Below are 18,781 nucleotides of genomic sequence, written 5' to 3'. Positions count from 1 at the left end.
ATTTTGAAGTTATTTATTATCTTACTTATCATGGCTATTACACTCACACACCAGAATTGTGAAAAAAATGGCGTCGCTTATTTTCCTCTTCAATAACTCGTAAGTCATAAGTATTATATTAAATTAAAAAATTGAATAATTAAAACACAGAATACGACGGATTAAAGTTAGGGTGTGATTCAATTAGGTTGATTTTACAACAGTTGACAATTAAAGATCACCTGTTCTAGCTGACTCAAATATGTCTTTATCAATTTATCAGTAATTTAAGAAATCGATAGATAAGCGTAAGTAATTCCAAAAGCATAACGGTAACATTTCAGTTTAATCAGTAATTACGTTACAATCGCTCAAAGCACTTTCTTCCAGCCGTTGCGAAAATATGTCCTTATTTAATATTTTTAGATTTCTACCAACCAAAATGACAAACGAAGAAGAACCGCAACAAAAACTAATCATTACTGATTCTTCGAAAATTTACGACGTTATGTCATCTTATTACTTGAAGGAAACTTTTTCCGACATTCAACTAATCTTATCCGATAAAACACTCCATGCGCACAAGGTAAGGGATTCACTCGTTTTCAAAAAGATTAAGTTCCGAATAAAATTTTAATTTTGAGATTGTTCTCGCTGCTCGTTGCAAATATTTTGAGTCTCTTTTACTGCAAGACCCAAAACAAGTAAGGCAAATTTTTTGGAAAAATTAACATCCATAAACTGTTTTCAGACCCAGATTGAATTAATCAATGTGCCTTCAAAGGCTCTTGAAACAATACTGTATTACATTTATACAGGTAGTTAGCCAAACTTTTGACTAAATATTTTGAATACATTGTCGTGTTGAATTTGTGGCAGGGACCGTTGTCATCGCATCATCAGATGAAAATTATGTGTCCGATATATTGAAGCTAGTACAAGAATATTCGTTAAAAACACTGGTACAAATTATAAACCAAAAAATGGGTTCCATTGTGCATTTATCAAATGCTTCTTTCTTTCTAAACATAGCCAATGCACATGACATGGACGAGTTAAAAGAAAAATGTCACACTTTTATCGATGAACATGTTTCAAAAACGTTTGAATACGATTTTTTAAACGTTCTCACACAAGTAACATCTCTAAAATAGCTAGGTACACTTGAACATATGATGCCTCATTTCAGAAATCTATGGTCAACTTGTTGAAAAGAGGTGCGTTTCCTGTTCAAGAAATCGATGTTTTTAAGATAGTGGCCAATTGGTGCAAGATTAACGAAGACTTGGACAACTTGGTTATTGAATGTGTTCGGTTTCCTTGCTTAACGCTAAATGAAATTATAAATGTTGTTTGGCCATCAAAAGTTATAGATAACGAAAAAGTGCTGGATATTATTGCAACGATTGAAAGGAACGGTACCAAAGAAACGCAACCACACATCGTTGAACAGTGTAAGTACGAAGACTGATTAATTAAGAAACAAGTCAGAATTCTAGACTGTAAATTTTTTTTAGTTGAAGGTAAAAATCTTGCTACAGCAGAATATAACGTTAAAGTAATTTCTGGATTACATACCACAATGTTGTTTGAAGAAACTAAAAACGAGAAAGATGGTACTTATATGGAGAACGATAAAAACGGTATTACTGTAGATCTTGCTGGGGTAAAATTCTTCAATCACATAACGATGAATATAAGGTAGGTAACGTTATCCCTAAGTTTACTTAGTGAATTTTTTACCTGATGTGTAAATATCTGCAGAAATAGATGGGTCGGGTACAGGATTGAAATTTCCACAGATCTACAAAAGTGGCATAACGTTATAGATTACAGTACACTGTATATATAAACAAAATTTATACTTTGAAAAACAAAGAGCTAGATACATCCGAATAGTATTAAAGGTAAATGTTAATAAATAATTATCCAAGGACAGATAAATTAAATTAAAGTAAATGCAAATATTTTTACTTTAAATAGAAAGACAGAAATATGTACCCTAATGCTAAGGCAAAGCTTTGCTTGAGAAAATAAAAATAAAAAGTAAGAAAAAAGTGATTTCTACTGTTGTCAAGAAGCGGAAAAAATGGTATTCATGTAGAAAAATTTATAAAGGAAAAGCATTTGTTTTATTCATAAGCGATTGCCTTTTTTTGTTAACGAGTAACAGGTATATATTGTTAAAAAAACAAAACCAATATCCCAAGCTTTGTTGCCAACTAAAAAATGAAAGAGTGTAAGTCAGATCCAAATTTTTTTGAAAAATAGCTATTTATTTTTCATAAGTGAAGCAAGAGTTCAAAAAACTATATTTACGTAAAAAGTGAAACTTGTGTGCCTGTTATGGGGCTGTTTTCAACTTTTCTTCGTTACTTTTATCAATAAAGATACCATGAAATGTATGTGTTACTCGAGACGCTATAGTAATAGAACTCCATATTTCGAGTAACATTAGTAAAATATGCTAGTAGATCATAGTATAGATAGAAAAATTAGAAATTGGCAAATAGCACATCGCCAAGATTCAAATCCTACTATCTTCTCATCAATTTAAAAATATAATGCTATAAATTTCTTTGCAGTACTCTTCAGCCAGAATTTGTAAATTTCAAGTTTACATGAGCAGGAATGTTCCTACAATACATAAAGAAATTGTTTACCCTTCTTCAAACGTGATAACGCCCGAAACGTATATAGAGTGCCGGTAAGATAAATCCCTTTGAACTAATAGTATGTTTACATTTTCATTTTTCTCCCAAGCGTAAGCTAAGTAAGCATTGTAATCGATTTCAGCGGGCAACTTGCTCCTGTCATGTTTTCTCAACGTTACATAATCCCTCGAACACGAAAAAAGTTATCTCCCGTTTCAGTTTGTCTGTCGTCTGTCTGTCGTTTGTCCCTGTGTCGATTTTCATAAGACAGATAATCTCTAAAACTACTAGATTGATTGTTATCAAATGTTGGATGTTTGTTAGAAACATCATCTAGGTGGTAAAGCGCTAATTGGCTAATCATCTCCACCAAAGCCGATTGATAACGTCCGTTCATTATATTCCGTAATTAAGATTACCTAAATTTTATGAAATACTTTAATGTACTCCTTGTACTTGAACTTGTGGTTTACGAATCTACCTTGATTTTATTTACTATTATTATTATATTTGTTTATTGTTTAATCCTTCTTTTTCTTTAGACAAATATACGAAATTTCCGTCGGCGGAGTGGTAGTGCGCTAGCCTTTCAGATCAGAGGTCCAACATTCAGTTCTCAGTGCAGCTTATTTTTGCAAAAATCTCGAATAGTTCACGTCTTTGTACGGTGAGCCAAACTAGGGAAACCTTGACTAAAAGTTCAAAACTGCAGCTCTTAATTATTTTTTTTTTAATTCATATTTCGATTAAGTAAATTAATATTTGGAACAAGTACGAGTGCACGTAATAGTATGATTTATCCTCTTGACAAAGTATAATATTCCATTTCCTTGAGTTGTGGCAAATTAGACATTCTCGTTTATAATTTACATATTTTGCAGTTATATTGCGTTGGCTGTATTATCAATCTAATTATCAACATTCACTTTGAATAAAAAATAACTTACAAAATTTGTAAAATTCTTAAATATAGATAAGAAAACGTAGTCTTAATAAAGTTTTTATTAAAATAATAATTATATTTAAGTTCAAAAGATTTTGTTATAGCAGCTGGACATGGAAAATATTCTAAGAAAATATTTTACAAATTTCCCCTTAAACGTCTTATAATTTACATGCTAAATTACTAAAAATATGGAAACTGAGTTACAAAATTGGAAACTATATTTTACAAATAAAAGCTGAATGGTTGAATAATGTTTTTCGTTTTTCTCTTTAAACTTTCGAGAAGTTCCAGTAATCCTAGAAGATTTAAATTAATTTCTGTTACGAAATTTTATAGTTTAAATTTTGTTCTAAATTCTATCGCAACATAAAAATATTAATTTAAAATTAAATACCTATGCCTTCAAATTTACGAGACACTTTTTAGCAAAAATTCCTTCACACAAATCTCATTATTCGGCTTAATCCAAATATAATCTTTCGTTCATACCCGATTTTCGACACTGCACACCCTTGTATGGTTAATTAAATAAGCCATTTTGATCCTCAACTCTATTTAGGTTATATTCAGCTTGAAATTTGTACTAAGTGCCGAATAAGAAAATAGCGCTCATTTAGTTTTTTCTTCAAAATAAATACTTTTTTAATGAAAAATATTCCATATTGGATCCGCTATTTTCATTAATTTAAGTCCGCCTACTAATTCGTGATCAGTGATTTTGAAAATGTATTTCCACCAAATTTTGTAAATTTTAAAACATACATGGATTTTTGTTCAGTTTATTTTTTATTTTGACCCACTGTGTATTGTTTCGAAAATGTAAGAATACAGAATACATAACTAAATGTGTCCTTTTCTCTGTTTTGAGAAAACAAAAATCAATCAAATTTATATTATTCGCATTTGTGCGGGCTGCTTAATTAACAGAGCTGATTACAAAACAAAAGTCGGAAAATCAAATTCTATAATTTTTCAAGGAATCGGGATTTAATTGACTGTACTTCAAGGACAAGGGAAGTTCTGTCGAAATAACCTTCGACCAACTTTTTCCAATTATCGGTAAAACTATGTATGTGGACTAGTGAACTAAGTTTCACAGTTTCTTTTATCACTTTTTAAGAAATAAAATATGTTTAGGTAACCTTACCATCAAAACAACCAGAAGTTGTTACATGTTAAAAGTAAATGTAAAGTTTACTTACAGTGTGATGTAGGTAAACTAAGTTTTGTGTTCACACGAGTACGGAAACAAATTTTAGTTCGCCCACATGAAACGTACCTAGGTACAGAATTTTATCTGGAATGTCCAGATTTATTAATATCGATTTAAATAAATGAAAAACATTTTTATTAGTGTATGGAATAATAGTTGAACAACAATCAAACTCACTCATTTGAGTTAAAATTTTCCCAGTGCTGTAGACAGAAACTGTTTTCAAACTTTTCTTATTTATCAACATAGGGGGACACGTGGTTTATTCACTACGCATCTGTGTTTAAGTAAGTTTGCTATTATTTGTAAAATAAAATAATATTTTCGTTTTAGGTCAACCATACATGATTTCACGGATAAAGGTTACATTGCAATTTTACAAATCCATATCTAGTATAGAGACATTTAGCGACTGGTCGCATCGGGTAAAAGTTGAACTTCCAAAAGACAAAAACTTACTGCTAGGTTTTAACAAAAGAATAGTTACTGATATAAAAATTATTGGTCAACTTTCTCCTAATAAGGTGAGTTCCATCATTTTGTTAACAGTTCTAATGATTGTTTACTCACTAGACTGCAAACGACTACAAACAGTTTTTGGAGGATATTGAATGTTTGTAATTAAGAACTTCCAAGTTGAAAACTTTAGGTTAAGTTAAGTTATAATAACAATTAAATCTGTAAATTTCTGTATTATTTTTTTTATCATTTTAACATTTTTTTCATAAACTACATCTAGAAAAAATTGAAAATAAACCACTATCGTCGCGCAAGTTTGAATCTACATTTGCCGTCTTGTCGAAATAAAAACTGAATAACTGAAGTAATAGTTGTAAGATAATGTGCTAAAAATTGGTCTAGTCATGTTTCAGCGGAATTTCCTTCACCTCTGTGTTAAACAAATGCAGCTTAATAAATTAATTACAAACATTTAGGTATTACTCAAATTTTATTGACAAGAAGTTTTCCGTTAAAGTGAAAACGTGCTAGGATCTGTCCAGTTTTAAGAAAAAGTGACAGGTAGGTCAGATATGTATTAAACTATGGCAAAATTTCAATATAACCAAATTTTCTCAAAATTTTCGGCAGTTAAGAAAAATATGTATGTGCATAAATATCTCTCCCAATGAAAATGGTTTGGTAAGTAATCGGCCTACAGTTCGTAATTTAGCAATTACGCAATATTATTTTGCATAAACTTATTTATACGTCTATTGAAGGTGCCTTTAAACTTGATGGATTTCCAAAATTCTACGACTTTATTAGAGATAAATTTTACTGAAGCCATAAAAAACATGTTATCTTTAATTTCAACAATGATGCTTAGCAACAACATTTTAAGGACCAAAGATATTCCACAAGAATTTAGAAAATTATATTTTACTCTCCAAAATTTACACTATATTGCCAGGGAATGTCATAGTGTACATTAAAGGATTATCTTTGACCTTAATAAAATAAGTAAATCCTAGTCAAAATGTAAGCCTGTTTCGGCTGATGATGCCTAAATAAAAACAGTTTCAGATTTGGTAAAATCCTAAAATCAGAGGAGGTGTCTAAAGAAAGAGGTCCTAGTTGTCACGAAAAGCTTTTGTAAACTTGTCTAGGTTTAGCTGCTTTCTGAAGAAACTCGCATCATTTTGGAAACAACAGAAATAGGCTGACGTATAATTGCAAGGATAATATAAAAAAAAATATCCTAAGGGATAATTCAGATCCAGGTAGGTACCTAACCTTGAACATAAATATCACGATTACATAATTTCATTTGTGAATATACTGCTGTTAGTTGAATTTCAGTATTAACGACAGTTAATTTTATTAAACTTTTAAAATCTGATATCTGCTCGCGGTTTTTATCTGATTCTGAACCAGTTCATACAGTAAAGACCAAATAGTTTGGAAAATAATATAATTTTATACGAGCTTCTAATGTCTTTTCTGAATATATGAAATTTTAACCTATTTCATTTTCTAAAAGTATAAGTAAACCTTTAAAGTGTTCGTCTGTAAATAATAAAAAAAATGACAAACCACCCAAAATAATAAAAAAATTGTTCTCATGGTATCAGACAAATTTCCCTCACTTGTGACGTGCAATCAGTTAAATCCCGTTTTTTTGGAAAAAATTAAATATAGCACTCACAGTGCATGGAAATTATTTTTTTTTTCAAAATCTGGATGCCTAGGGCCATAGTTTAAGGCGCATTCATAAACCACAATTATAGTAGTACGCTATTTTATAAAATTTAAATAATAAATATATCTACAATGAAAAATTTGAGGTGACGTTATCGATTTGTTAGTGGGAAAGATTAGAGAAATTTTCATTATCATTTTACCACCTACACGATATTCTTGAAATGTACCAAATTTGACAACAATATATCGTTCTTGTACTTTCAGGGAGATTATCTTGTAATAAAAGTGGAACTGATGATACACGATAGACAGATAGACAGAAACTGGAGATTTGTTTTTCATGCTCGAGAATTCATGAAACTAAAAAATATGAAAGTAACTATTGGGGATGCACTCTGTTATAGTTGGATTCATATATCTTTTTACACACGCGACCAAAGTATCATACAAGCTCAGACAGCATCTATCATAGCAATCTTTGTTTTAAAGATTATAAAAACGAAGAGGCAGACAAATAATATTCTACCGAAATGAGTCCAAAGTATGGTCTACGCCAGTTATTCTCTTCCACAAAGTTCCTTGATTTAGAAAAACTCAAAATACATAATAAGTGCGTCCACATAGTGCGACAGGCACTGATGTAGTCAATCTAGTGACTGTTAATAATTCATCGATTTTTCATCAAACGTCACTGTCATTTTTGGTTTTACTCAGAGTGGTTAATCGCAGTTTTTTTTTTGTTCTATTCAAGTTTTCTATTCAGTTCTTCGTAAAGTTCGTTGCTTGTTAGTATTCTTGTTTCTTTGACCTATTTTCTGTTTTGTTATCTTATTTCCTGTTCGTGTTTAGTCTACAACATGCCGGGCAAACCTTTCTCGTGCCCAGGACATGGTGTCCAACCATATAGAGTATTTTGCTCTTGAGAAAGAAAACGGTGGTCCTTTAATCTCCTTAAATACTCTAGAACAAGTGAGGAAAAACCACTTGAAGGTTCATGGTTAATAGTTCCAAATTTTTAGCGAGTTGCGTAACTCGCCAAACGGTTTCGAAGATTAAATCTCGAAAAAATACAGTTTTGTAATAACTATGAAATACTTTAAGGGCCGGTTGCATAAACGCAAATCAAATTTAATCTCTGATTAACTCCATAGTAACGATTGTTATTATCATAGTTACAATTGTTCTTAATCAGAGATTAAATTTGATTTGCGTTTATGCAACCGGCCCTTAAAGTATTTCATAGTTATTACAAAACTGTAACATATTACTCTGAAGACCTTAAACGCAGAGTTGAAGAGAAAACAAGACATTTGTGTTATGTTGACGTTATGACCATTGTCATCTTTTTGACTAATTACTACAAAGTTACAGTTTTTAGTTCGGACGTTAGCTTTTGGTCACGTGATAAAAAGATACATGAATCCACTATATTAGTATTACGCTGTGTGTATCACAATTGAAAATGATCAAATGACTATATTAATGATGATAGAAGCAAATTTTTGTGTTGGCAGTTCTCAATTATTGGCAGCAATGTTAGTATGTCGGACACAGTTGTCAATTTTGACATGAGTGCCCTTAAAAAACCAATAAGAAAATGGTAGTCACGGAATTGGTTTTCCAAATTTGTGTACATGTAATGTGGTATCATAAAATTTCAAATATGTTGTCATCTTAACCAAAAACACAAATATTAGTCGTTTATACCCAGGCAACATGATGTCGTCTTTTTCACGTGAATAACTGGTCATCAATTACGTCATAATGACCAAAGATTTCACGTGATATTGACGTACCAATGACGGTCAAATGTCTCGTCCAGATGACGTCATTTTCTAACGAACTATTGACGTGATGTACTGACGTCTTAGAGTCGTCATTTTGTAACGAACTATTGACGTGATGTACTGACGTCTTAGAGACGGCATTTATTGTCCATTTTAAGACGTTTTTTTATATTTTGATTTTTAGAAAAAAAAATTGCAATAAATAAAACGCTGAAATAATGTTATATTTGTATATTGTTTACCTTATATAAAATATTATAATTCGTTATAATCACCAGGTAAACCCCAAAACAAAATATATATTAATTAAAGTTAAAACAAATTAGTGTACAAAAATTAAATTTACTACAATTCTGTACAACCAACAATGAACTTCAATTAACAAATAAAAAAATATAAGTCAATTAAACAAATTAAATATAAACCACTCCTAAGAACACAAACAAATCTACATACAGGTAATTACGAGTATAATTAGTATAAACAAAAAAAAAAGGATAATATACAATATATAATCAAAAATAAACGTTGCAATAAAATATGCTATTTAAAGAAAAATGAGTTTTAAAAACACAAAGAAATCTATTTAGTTACAAAGAATATTAAAAGAAAACTATAATAAACTATAAATCAGTCTTAAAAACACAAACAAATCTATTTACAAAAAATGTTTAAAAAAATCTAGAATAAAGGGAAAAGACAATTGAATCGCATTGTTGAAGTTACTTGATTTGAAAATGCACTGAAAAACTATCTAATTCACGACGAGTTGACTGTCCCCAACACACAAAAAAGTACCGTTAAGAATTAATTCTGTTTTAACAACCATATTGATAACCTAAGTTTTTTAAGTTTGCCTCAATTTATTACACTGAAAAGAAAAACCCGTTAGAGTGCATGGATTAATGGAAATGAAATAATTTTTTCGTCTATGGGCAAAAGCAAGTATTTGGCTATTATTAAATTTAAGAAATTACAGCTTAAAGCAGAAGACAAATTCTGCATTTTAAAAATGGTAAATTTACTTGAATCTAACGGATAATCGTAAAATGGTTGCATTGACAAAAACGTATAGCCTATCAGGAAAATCTCGTTGTCAATACTTTTTACAATGAAGCGAAATATGCCATGTATAGTAAGTTACCAAAAAGTATCGTAGTATTACAGGCATCTACGTGTATATAATATCCAATATTATGTTATATATGTATATACCTATATGAATTCATTGTATTTTTTTAACTTACAAAGAAATCTGCTTATTCTAATAGGCAAAGATAATCTTGTAATTCGTCAAAATTTGTTTAGGTGTGGTCTTGGCGGCATAACTTCTATTTTTCTTTTCTTTTTCAGTTGTCAGATTTGATGACGTTTCCATGTTGGAGATTTTTTCACTCGGTTCCTTTACCGTTTCTTTCGTTTCGCACATGTGTTTTGTATTTGCTTCAAATCTAGAATAAAATTATGTTAATTAGCATTAGTTCATAAAAAATTGCAATAACATAGCTTTTCAATATTTTATGGCGCCTCATTTTCAAAAACAATCACCGTAAGTTCTTCATAATCAGTGGGAGTATCTTCAGTGATTAATGGTGGTCTTTCCAGCTTATCTGAAAAAACTGCTTTTGTTATCTACGTACAGTTATCAAAAATAACAGAAATACGTAAAAATTAAAATGATTACTTTATTAGATATTAACTTACCTAGTGTAAATAAGTACAACCCACACTGAATGGCAATAATTTTCACAAAACTGCGTTAAAAATGGAGTGAGTAACGGATACACGAGAAAGTTTCGGTGGTTGAGAACCAACTGAAAATATTGGAATGCTTCACTGTGAAGTGCAATAAACATAAATACCGAAAAAAGGGAAAGTCCGAATGCACGCCACAAACATCTGATGTATTGTATGGTAAATACGGAAGTTGAGCATTATTTTTTCATTAGATGAAATAAATTTAATAAAACTAAATATTAATCACTCTCTAATTTTTTCATCATCACTTCATAAACGTCTTTATAAAATCAAAATTCGACGAAGGAATTCTTCAAAACCTCGTACCGTTTTAGGGACAATGGACAAAGAATTTTTATGACCTTGTTTGTGTCGTAGGGTCTTTTCATTATTTTATACGCTCAACCTCAGATGTTCTATTTATAATTTGCCAAGCAGGTACTTACAAAATAATAACACTTCCAGAGTAACCAAATTTTCAGAAATAATTATTTTATTAGAAATTATTGGAATGAGAAAACTTGTCTTTGGTGTATTTCTGATAAAGCCGTTGTATTTTTTGCTCTAAATATAATTAAGCATTATGAAGGCCAGTTTTTAAAGAATACGACGACCTACATGTAATTGATCATATAATCTATAAAAAATGACCAAGAAAGGACGGCCTTTTGACGTCATTAATTGACGTCAGAAGTAAGTCATAAAAATCTCGTCATTATCACGTGGTTTTTTGGGCGAATGACGTCGCCGACGAGTTATGACCAAAAATTAACGTGAATTAGACGACAGTCTGCTGCTTGGGCAATTAACTAAAAGTTGATGACATCATTGCGAAATTTTGTTAATGTTTTCATATTTTAAAGAATATGGTTTATTATAAAAAAATATACATTTTCACAATCTGGTTAAAAATTTTTATAAGTAACATTGTTTTAGCGTTTATAAGCATGTTACATAATATCCATAAAATAATATAATCATTCCTTCCAAAAAATTTAAAACGTGAACCTTAATTAAATGGTAGGTACTTAAAGTAAAAAGTTGTGTTGAAATTGAAACTTACTTTTATTTTAGTAATAAATTTTTAGTTTTTACAACTGCTTACAAATCATTTCCAGTCACCGATTTTCAATAAACCATAACTACAGACGAATAATTGTTAACATTTTGTTAAGGAATGATGTAAAACACTATTGAAACAATATTTTTGAAAGGTGTTGGAAACCTGCGTTGATATCTAAAATGGTTTTCAACATATCAGTCGATCAGGGTGCTTCGAGGAGGTTTTTTAAACATATTGTCAAAAAATATCGTGTGGACGTTTCACTTAAACAATTAGGTAAAGTAGGTACATATTTTGAAGTTATTTATTATCTTACTTATCATGGCTATTACACTCACACGCCAGAATTGTGAAAAAGAATGGCGTCGCTTATTTTCCTCTTCAATTACTCATAAGTATTAATTATTAAAATAAATCAAAAATGGAATAATGAAAACACAGAGTACGACGGATTAAAATTAGGGCGTGTACTTAATTACAACAGTTGACAAATAAAGATCACTTGTTCTAGCTGATTCAAATATGTCTTTATCAATTTATCAGTAATTTAAGAAATCTATAGATAAGCGTAAGTAATTCCAAAGGCATAACGGTAACATTTCAGTTTAATTAGTAATCACGTTAGAATCGCTCAAAGCACTTTCTTCCAGCCGTTGCGAAAATATTTCCTTATTTATTATTTTTAGATTTCTATCAACCAAAATGGCAAACGAAGAAGAACCACAACAAAAACTAATCATTACAGATTCTTCGAAAATTTACGACGATATGTCATCTTACTACTTGAAGGAAACTTTTTCCGATATTCAGCTAATCTTATCCGATAAAACAATCCATGCGCACAAGGTAGGTTTTTCACTCGTTTGAACAAAAATTAACTTGCGAATAAAATTTTAATTTTCAGATTGTTCTCGCTGCTCGTTGCAAATATTTTGAGTCTCTTTTACTGCAAGACCCAAAACAAGTAAGGTAAATTTTATGAAAAATTAACATCCATAAACTGTTTTCAGACCCAGATTGAATTAATCAATGTGCCTTCAAAGGCTCTTGAAACAATACTGTATTATATATATACAGGTAGTTACCCAAACTTTTGACTAAATATTTTGAATACATTGTCGTGTTGAATTTGTGGCAGGAACCGTTGTCATTGCATCACTAGATGAAAATTATGTGTCCGATATATTGAAGCTAGCACACGAATATTCGTTAAAAACACTGGTACAGACTATAAACGAAAAAATGGTTTCCATTGTCGATTTATCCAATGTTTGTTTCCTTTTAAACGTTGCCAATGCACACGACATTGACAAGTTAAAAGAAATATGTCACACTTTTGTCGATGAACATGTTTCACAAACGTTTGAACACGATTTTCTAAACGTTCTCACACAAGTAACATGGATAAAATAGCTAGAAACACTTAAACATACAATTCCTCGTTTCAGAAATCTATGGTCAACTTGTTGAAAAGAGATGCGTTTCCTGTTCAAGAAATCGATATTTTTAAGATAGCGGCCAACTGGTGCAAGATTAATGAAGATTTGGACAGCTTGGTTATTGAATGTATTCGGTTTCCTTGCTTAACCCGAAACGAAATCTTGAATGTTGTTTGGCCGTCTAAAGTGGTAGATAACGAAAAACTGCTAAAGGTTCTTGCAACGATTGAAAATAACGGTACAAAAGAGACACAACGACACGTTTTTGAAAAGTGTAAGTGCGAGGATTGATTAAGAGACAAGTCAGAAATGTAGACTTGTATATTTTTTTAGTTGTAATAAAAAATCTTGCAACTGGAGAATATAATGTTAAAGTAATTTCTGGATTAAATACCACAATGTTGTTTGAAGAGACTGAAAACGAGGAAGATGGTGCTTATCATAATGAGGACGATAAAGACGGTATTACTGTAGATCTTGCTGGGGTAAAATGCTTCAATCACATAACGATGAATATAAGGTAGGTAACGTTATCCCTAAGTTTACTTAGTGAATTTTTTAGCTGATGTGTAAATATCTGCAGAGAATCGTGGGTCGGTTACAGGATTGAAATTTCCACAGATCTACAAAAGTGGCATAACGTTATAGATTACAGTATATACGAATGCATATATAATCAAAATTTATATTTTGAACAACAGAAGGCTAGATACATTCGAATAATTTTTGAGGTAAATGTTAAATAAATAATTAACCAAAAACAGATAATTTAAATTCAAGTAAGTGCAAATATTTTTACTTTAAATAGAAAGACAGAAATATGTGCCTAAATGCTAAGGCAAAGCTTTGCTTGAGAAAATAAAAATAAAAAGTAAGAAAAAAGTGATTTCTACTGTTGTCAAGAAGAGGAAAAAAATGGTATTCATGTAGAAAAATTTATAAAGAAAACGCATTTGTTTTATTCATAAGCGATTGCCTTTTTTTGTTAACGAGTAACTGGTATATATTGTTAAAAAAACAAAACCAATATCCCAACCCCTGTTGCCAACTAAAAAATGAAAACGGGTAAGTCAGATCCAAATTTTGTCGAAAAATAGTCATTTATTTTTCATAAGTAAAGCAAGAGTTCACAAAACTGTACTTACGTAAAAAATGAAACTTGTATGCGTGTTAGGGAGCTGTTTTTAACTTTTCTTCGTTACTTTTATGTGTAGAGACACTATGAAATTTATGTGTTACTCGAGACGCTACAATAATAGAACTCCATATTTCGAGTAACATTAGTAAAATATACTGGTAGATTATAGTATAGATAGCAAAATTAGAAATTGACCATTAACACCTCGCCAAGCTTTAAATCCAACATAACTATGATTCTACTCTCTACTCAATACTTTAAAAATATAATGCTATACATTTTTTTGCAGTCTTCTTCAGCCAGAATTTGTAAATTTCAAGTTTACATGAGCAGGAATGTTCCTACGATACATAACCAAGTTGTTTGCCCTTCTTCAAACGTGATAACTTCCGAAACAGTTATAACATGCAGGTAAGATTTTTGTATTTGAACTAATAGTATGTTTACATTTTCATTTTTCCCCAAGCGTAAGTTAAGGACGTATTGTAATCGATTTCAGCAGGCGACTCGCCGCTGTCATGTTTTCTCGACGTTTCATAATCCCTCGAATACGAAAAAAGTTATCTCCCGTTTCCGTCTGTCTGTCGTTTGTCTGTCGTTTGTCGCCTATGTCGATTTTCATAAGACAGATAATCTCTAAATCTACTATATTGATTGTTGTCAAATGTTGGATATATGTTAAGAACATCATCTAGATGGTAAAACGGTAATTGGCTAATCATCTCCACCAACAATTTGATGACGCCCGCTTTTTATATTCCATAATTAACATTGCCTAAATTTTATGAAATACTTTAATGTACTCTTGTACTTGTGGTTTACAAATCTATCTTGGCTTTATTTGTTATTATTGTTATTATATTTGTTTATTGTTTAATCCGTCTATTTCTTTAGACAAATATACGAAATTTCCGTCGACGGGGTGGTAATGCGCTAGCCTTGCAGATGAGAGGTCCAGGATTCAGTTCTCAGTCCAGCTTTTTTTTGCAAAAATTTCGAACAGTTCACTTCTTTGCACAGTGAGTCAAACTAGTGAAACCATGACTAAAAGTTCAAAACTGCAGCTCTTAATTTTTTTTTTAAATTCATATTTCGATTAAGTAAATTAATATTTGGAACAAGTACGAGTGCACGTAATAGTGTGATTTATCCTCTTGACAGAGTATAATATTACGTTTCCTTGAGTTGTGGCAAATTAGACATTTGCAGATAATCGTAGTCGTGTTGAAAGTATATTTTAATAGTTTGTGACTACTTCAGTCCGAAACAAAACTACAACCCGTGTCAGGAATTCTTTACATAGCTGTTTAATTTTTTAATGGACTGACAATTTTTTGTGCACAATAAAGATATTCTCTTTTATAATTTACATCATTTGCTGTTATATAGCTTTGGCTATATTATCAATCTAATTATCAACATTCAGTTTGAATAATAAATAACTTACAAAATTTGTAAAATTCTTAAATATAGATAAGAAAACGTAGTTTTAATAAAGTTTTTATTAAAATAATAATTTTTTGCTGGAGGGAATGTTTAAGATTTATTTAAGTTCAAAATATTGTGTTGTAGTCGTTGGAGAAGGAAAATATTCAATTTTTCGTTTTTCTCTTCAAACTTTTGAGAAGTTCCAGCAATCGTAGAAGATTTAAATTAATTTCTGTTACGTAATTTTATAGTTTAAATTTTGTTCTAAATTCTGTCGCAACATAAAAATATTAATTTAAAATTAAATACCTATGTCTTTAAATTTACGAAACACTTTTTAGCAGTCGCACAATTCTCATTATTCTGCTAATGCAAATACATATAATCTTTCGTTCATAACCGATTTTGGAAGCTGAATACACCCTTATATGGTTAATTAATTAAGCCATTTGGATCCTCGACTCTATTTAGAGTACATTCAGCTTAAAATTTGTGCTTAGTGCCGAATAAGAAAATAGCGCTCATTTAGTTTTTAAACACTTTTTAATGAAAAGTGTTCCATATTGTATCCGCCATTTTTATTAATTTAAGTCCGCCTATTAATTCGTGATCAGTGATTTTTAAAATGTGTTTGCATCAAATTTTGTAAATATTAAAACATAGGTACATGGATTTTTTGTCAGTTTTTTTTTTTATTTTGGCCCACTGTGCATTGTTTCGAAAATGTAAGAATACAGAATACATAATTAAATTGTCCTTTTCTCTGTTTTGAGAAAACAAAATCAATCAAATTTATATTATTTGCATTTGTGCGGGCTGCACCTCCTTGAAATTAGCGCCCTAGCACTAGTTTTTACTTAACAGAGCTGATTACAAAACAAAAGTCGGAAAATCAAATGCTATAATTTTTCAAAGAATCGGAAATTGTTGGACTATACTTCAAGGACAAGGGAAGTTGTGTCGAAATAACCTTCGACCAATTTTTTTCAATTATTATTGGAAAAACTATGTATGTGGATTAGTGAATTAGGTTTCACGGTTTCTTTCGTCACTTTTTATCAGAACGAACAAAAGTAGTTACATGGTAAAAGTAAATGTAAGGTTTACTTACAGTGTGATGTAGGTAAACTGAGTTTTGTGATCACACGAGTCCGGTAACAAATAGTTCGCCCACGTGAAACGTACCTAGGTACAGAACTTTATCTGGAATGTCGAATGTCCAGATTTATTAACATCGATTTAAATAAATAAAATATATTGTCATTAGTGTTTGGAATAATAGTTGCACAACAATCAAACTCACTCATTTCAGTGGGATAAATTAAGATTATCCCAGTGCTGTAGACAGAATCTGTGTTCAAACTTTTCTTATTTATCAACATAGGGAGACGTCTCCTGGTTCATTCACTACGCATCTGTACTTAAGTAAGTTTGCTATTATTTGTAAAATAAAATAACATTTTCGTTTTAGATCAACCATACATGATTTCACGGATAAAAGTTACGTTGCAATTTCACACATCCATATCTAGTATAGAAACTTCCACAGACAACTCGCCCTGGGAAAAACTTGAACTTCCAAAAGACAAAAACTTACTGCTCCGTTTTAACAAAAGAATAGTCAATTGTATTAGAATTATTGGTCAACTTTCTCGTAATGTGGTAAGTTCCATCATTTTATTAACAGTTCTAGTGATTGTTTACTCAATAGACAGTTAACGGCTTTTTGGAGAATATTGAATGTTTCTAACTAAGAACTTCCAAGTTCAAAACTGTGAGTTAAGTTAAGTTTTAAAAACAATCAAATCTGTAAATTTCTGCATTACATTTTTTTATCATTCTATCACTTTTGTCTTAAACTACACCTAGAAAAAATTGAAAATAAACCACCATCGTCGCGCAAGTGTGAGTCTGCATTTGTCGTCTTGTCGAAATAAAAACTGAATACCTGAAATAATAGTTTTATTGTAAGATAGTGTGTTAAAAATTGGTCTAGTCATGTTTAGACGGAGTTTCCTTCACTTCTGTATTAAACAAATCCAGCTTAATAAATTAATTACGAAAATTTATTAGGCACTCAAATTTTATTGATAACAAGATTTCCATTAAAGTGGAAACGTGCTAGGATCTGTCGATTTTTACGAAAAAGTGTGTAACGAAGCGAATTTTCGCGGGCCGGAAACCGTGACGCATACCGCGAGAGCCGGGGGGAAATTTCCAGATCTCAAGTTCGCCGCCCCCAGAGCCAAGAGGAGCCCGTCCTGAGGGAAGTCGCCGCCCAGGAGGAACGACCGTGCCGGGCATTTAATTAATCTTGTTTGTAAAACCGTTTTGTAGTTATTTATGTTATTTAGCCGTAAGTTTTATTATTTTAGACCGTGTAGCTGGTGGCATGGAATAAACCCTATTTATTGTTAAAATTTCCTTGCCGTTTTATTTCTTATTCTCGAGTTTTCGCGGCGGCTCATCAGCTGAATTCCGTGTCTCCGGCTTTAGAGCACCCCGGCGCTCCCTCCCCCGGAGAGGGAGCTGGCGCCCGAGCGACCGCCGCTCCTGACCGAAGGCGCCACCCCCGGCGGCGTGAACTTAGCCGCATAAGCTTGGTCGACCAGACGTTTTACTCATATCAGCGATACTAGTCGACCCAAACCTTGGCACCCAAGTACGCCGCCACCCCATACGTTATCGGCGAGATTCCAGACCGTCACCGGACCATCCGTCCCTCTCCGGAATTTCGTCGCAAGTGACAGGTAGGTCAGATATGTAAAAATCTATGGCTAAATTTCTATATAACCAAATTTTCTCAAAATTTTCGTCAGTTAAGAAAAATTATGTACATAAATATGTCTCCCAATGAAGTTGCCTTGGTAACTAATCGGTCTACAGATCGTAATTTAGCTACAATTACGCAATATTATTTTGCATAAACTTATTTATGGTAATATGTATACTGAAGGTGCCATTAAACTTGATGGATTTCCAAAATTCTACGACTTTATTAGAGATAGAGAGTTTTGTTTTATTCTACACGTACTGAAGCCATAAAACATGGTATCTTCAACTTCAACGATGATGCTTAAGTATAACATTTTAAGCTTCAAGCATATTCCACAAAACTTTAAAAAATTATATTTTATTCTCCAAAATTTACACTATATTGCCGCCGTCCTAGTCAAAATGTAAGCCTGTTTTGGCAGTTGCTGATGATGCCTAAATAAAAACAGTATCAGGTTTGGTAAAATCCTAAAAACAGAG

General features: G+C 31.3%; 1 protein-coding gene across 6 annotated transcripts; it reads left to right on the top strand.

Annotated features, from left to right (window-relative positions):
- Positions 1 to 64: 64 nt before the first annotated feature.
- On the top strand, positions 65 to 17,948 carry LOC135123494 (BTB/POZ domain-containing protein 9-like). Of its 6 annotated transcripts, XM_064048195.1 has the most exons (12): positions 65 to 99; positions 406 to 565; positions 624 to 683; positions 731 to 797; positions 12,660 to 12,916; positions 12,970 to 13,234; positions 13,294 to 13,480; positions 13,544 to 13,691; positions 14,388 to 14,509; positions 16,911 to 16,951; positions 16,998 to 17,188; positions 17,238 to 17,948. In XM_064048195.1, exons 1-12 carry the CDS (start codon positions 68 to 70, stop codon positions 17,274 to 17,276), a joined length of 1,569 nt encoding a protein of 522 aa, XP_063904265.1. In that variant the 5' UTR covers positions 65 to 67; the 3' UTR covers positions 17,277 to 17,948. The 6 variants fall into 6 exon arrangements, with proteins under 6 accessions (XP_063904265.1, XP_063904263.1, XP_063904264.1 ...); XM_064048193.1 differs by having other exon boundaries at positions 16,998 to 17,948; XM_064048194.1 differs by lacking the exon at positions 12,660 to 12,916 and adding an exon at positions 859 to 1,115 and having other exon boundaries at positions 16,998 to 17,948.
- Positions 17,949 to 18,781: the final 833 nt, after the last annotated feature.

Source organism: Zophobas morio, unplaced genomic scaffold, assembly GCF_036711695.1.
Source record: "Zophobas morio isolate AGI-343-1 ecotype UQ-CSIRO unplaced genomic scaffold, CSIRO_AGI_Zmor_V1 ptg000006l, whole genome shotgun sequence".
NCBI lineage: Eukaryota > Metazoa > Arthropoda > Insecta > Coleoptera > Tenebrionidae > Zophobas > Zophobas morio.
Note: the sequence above shows the minus strand (reverse complement) of the source record. Positions and strands in the feature narration are given on the sequence as shown.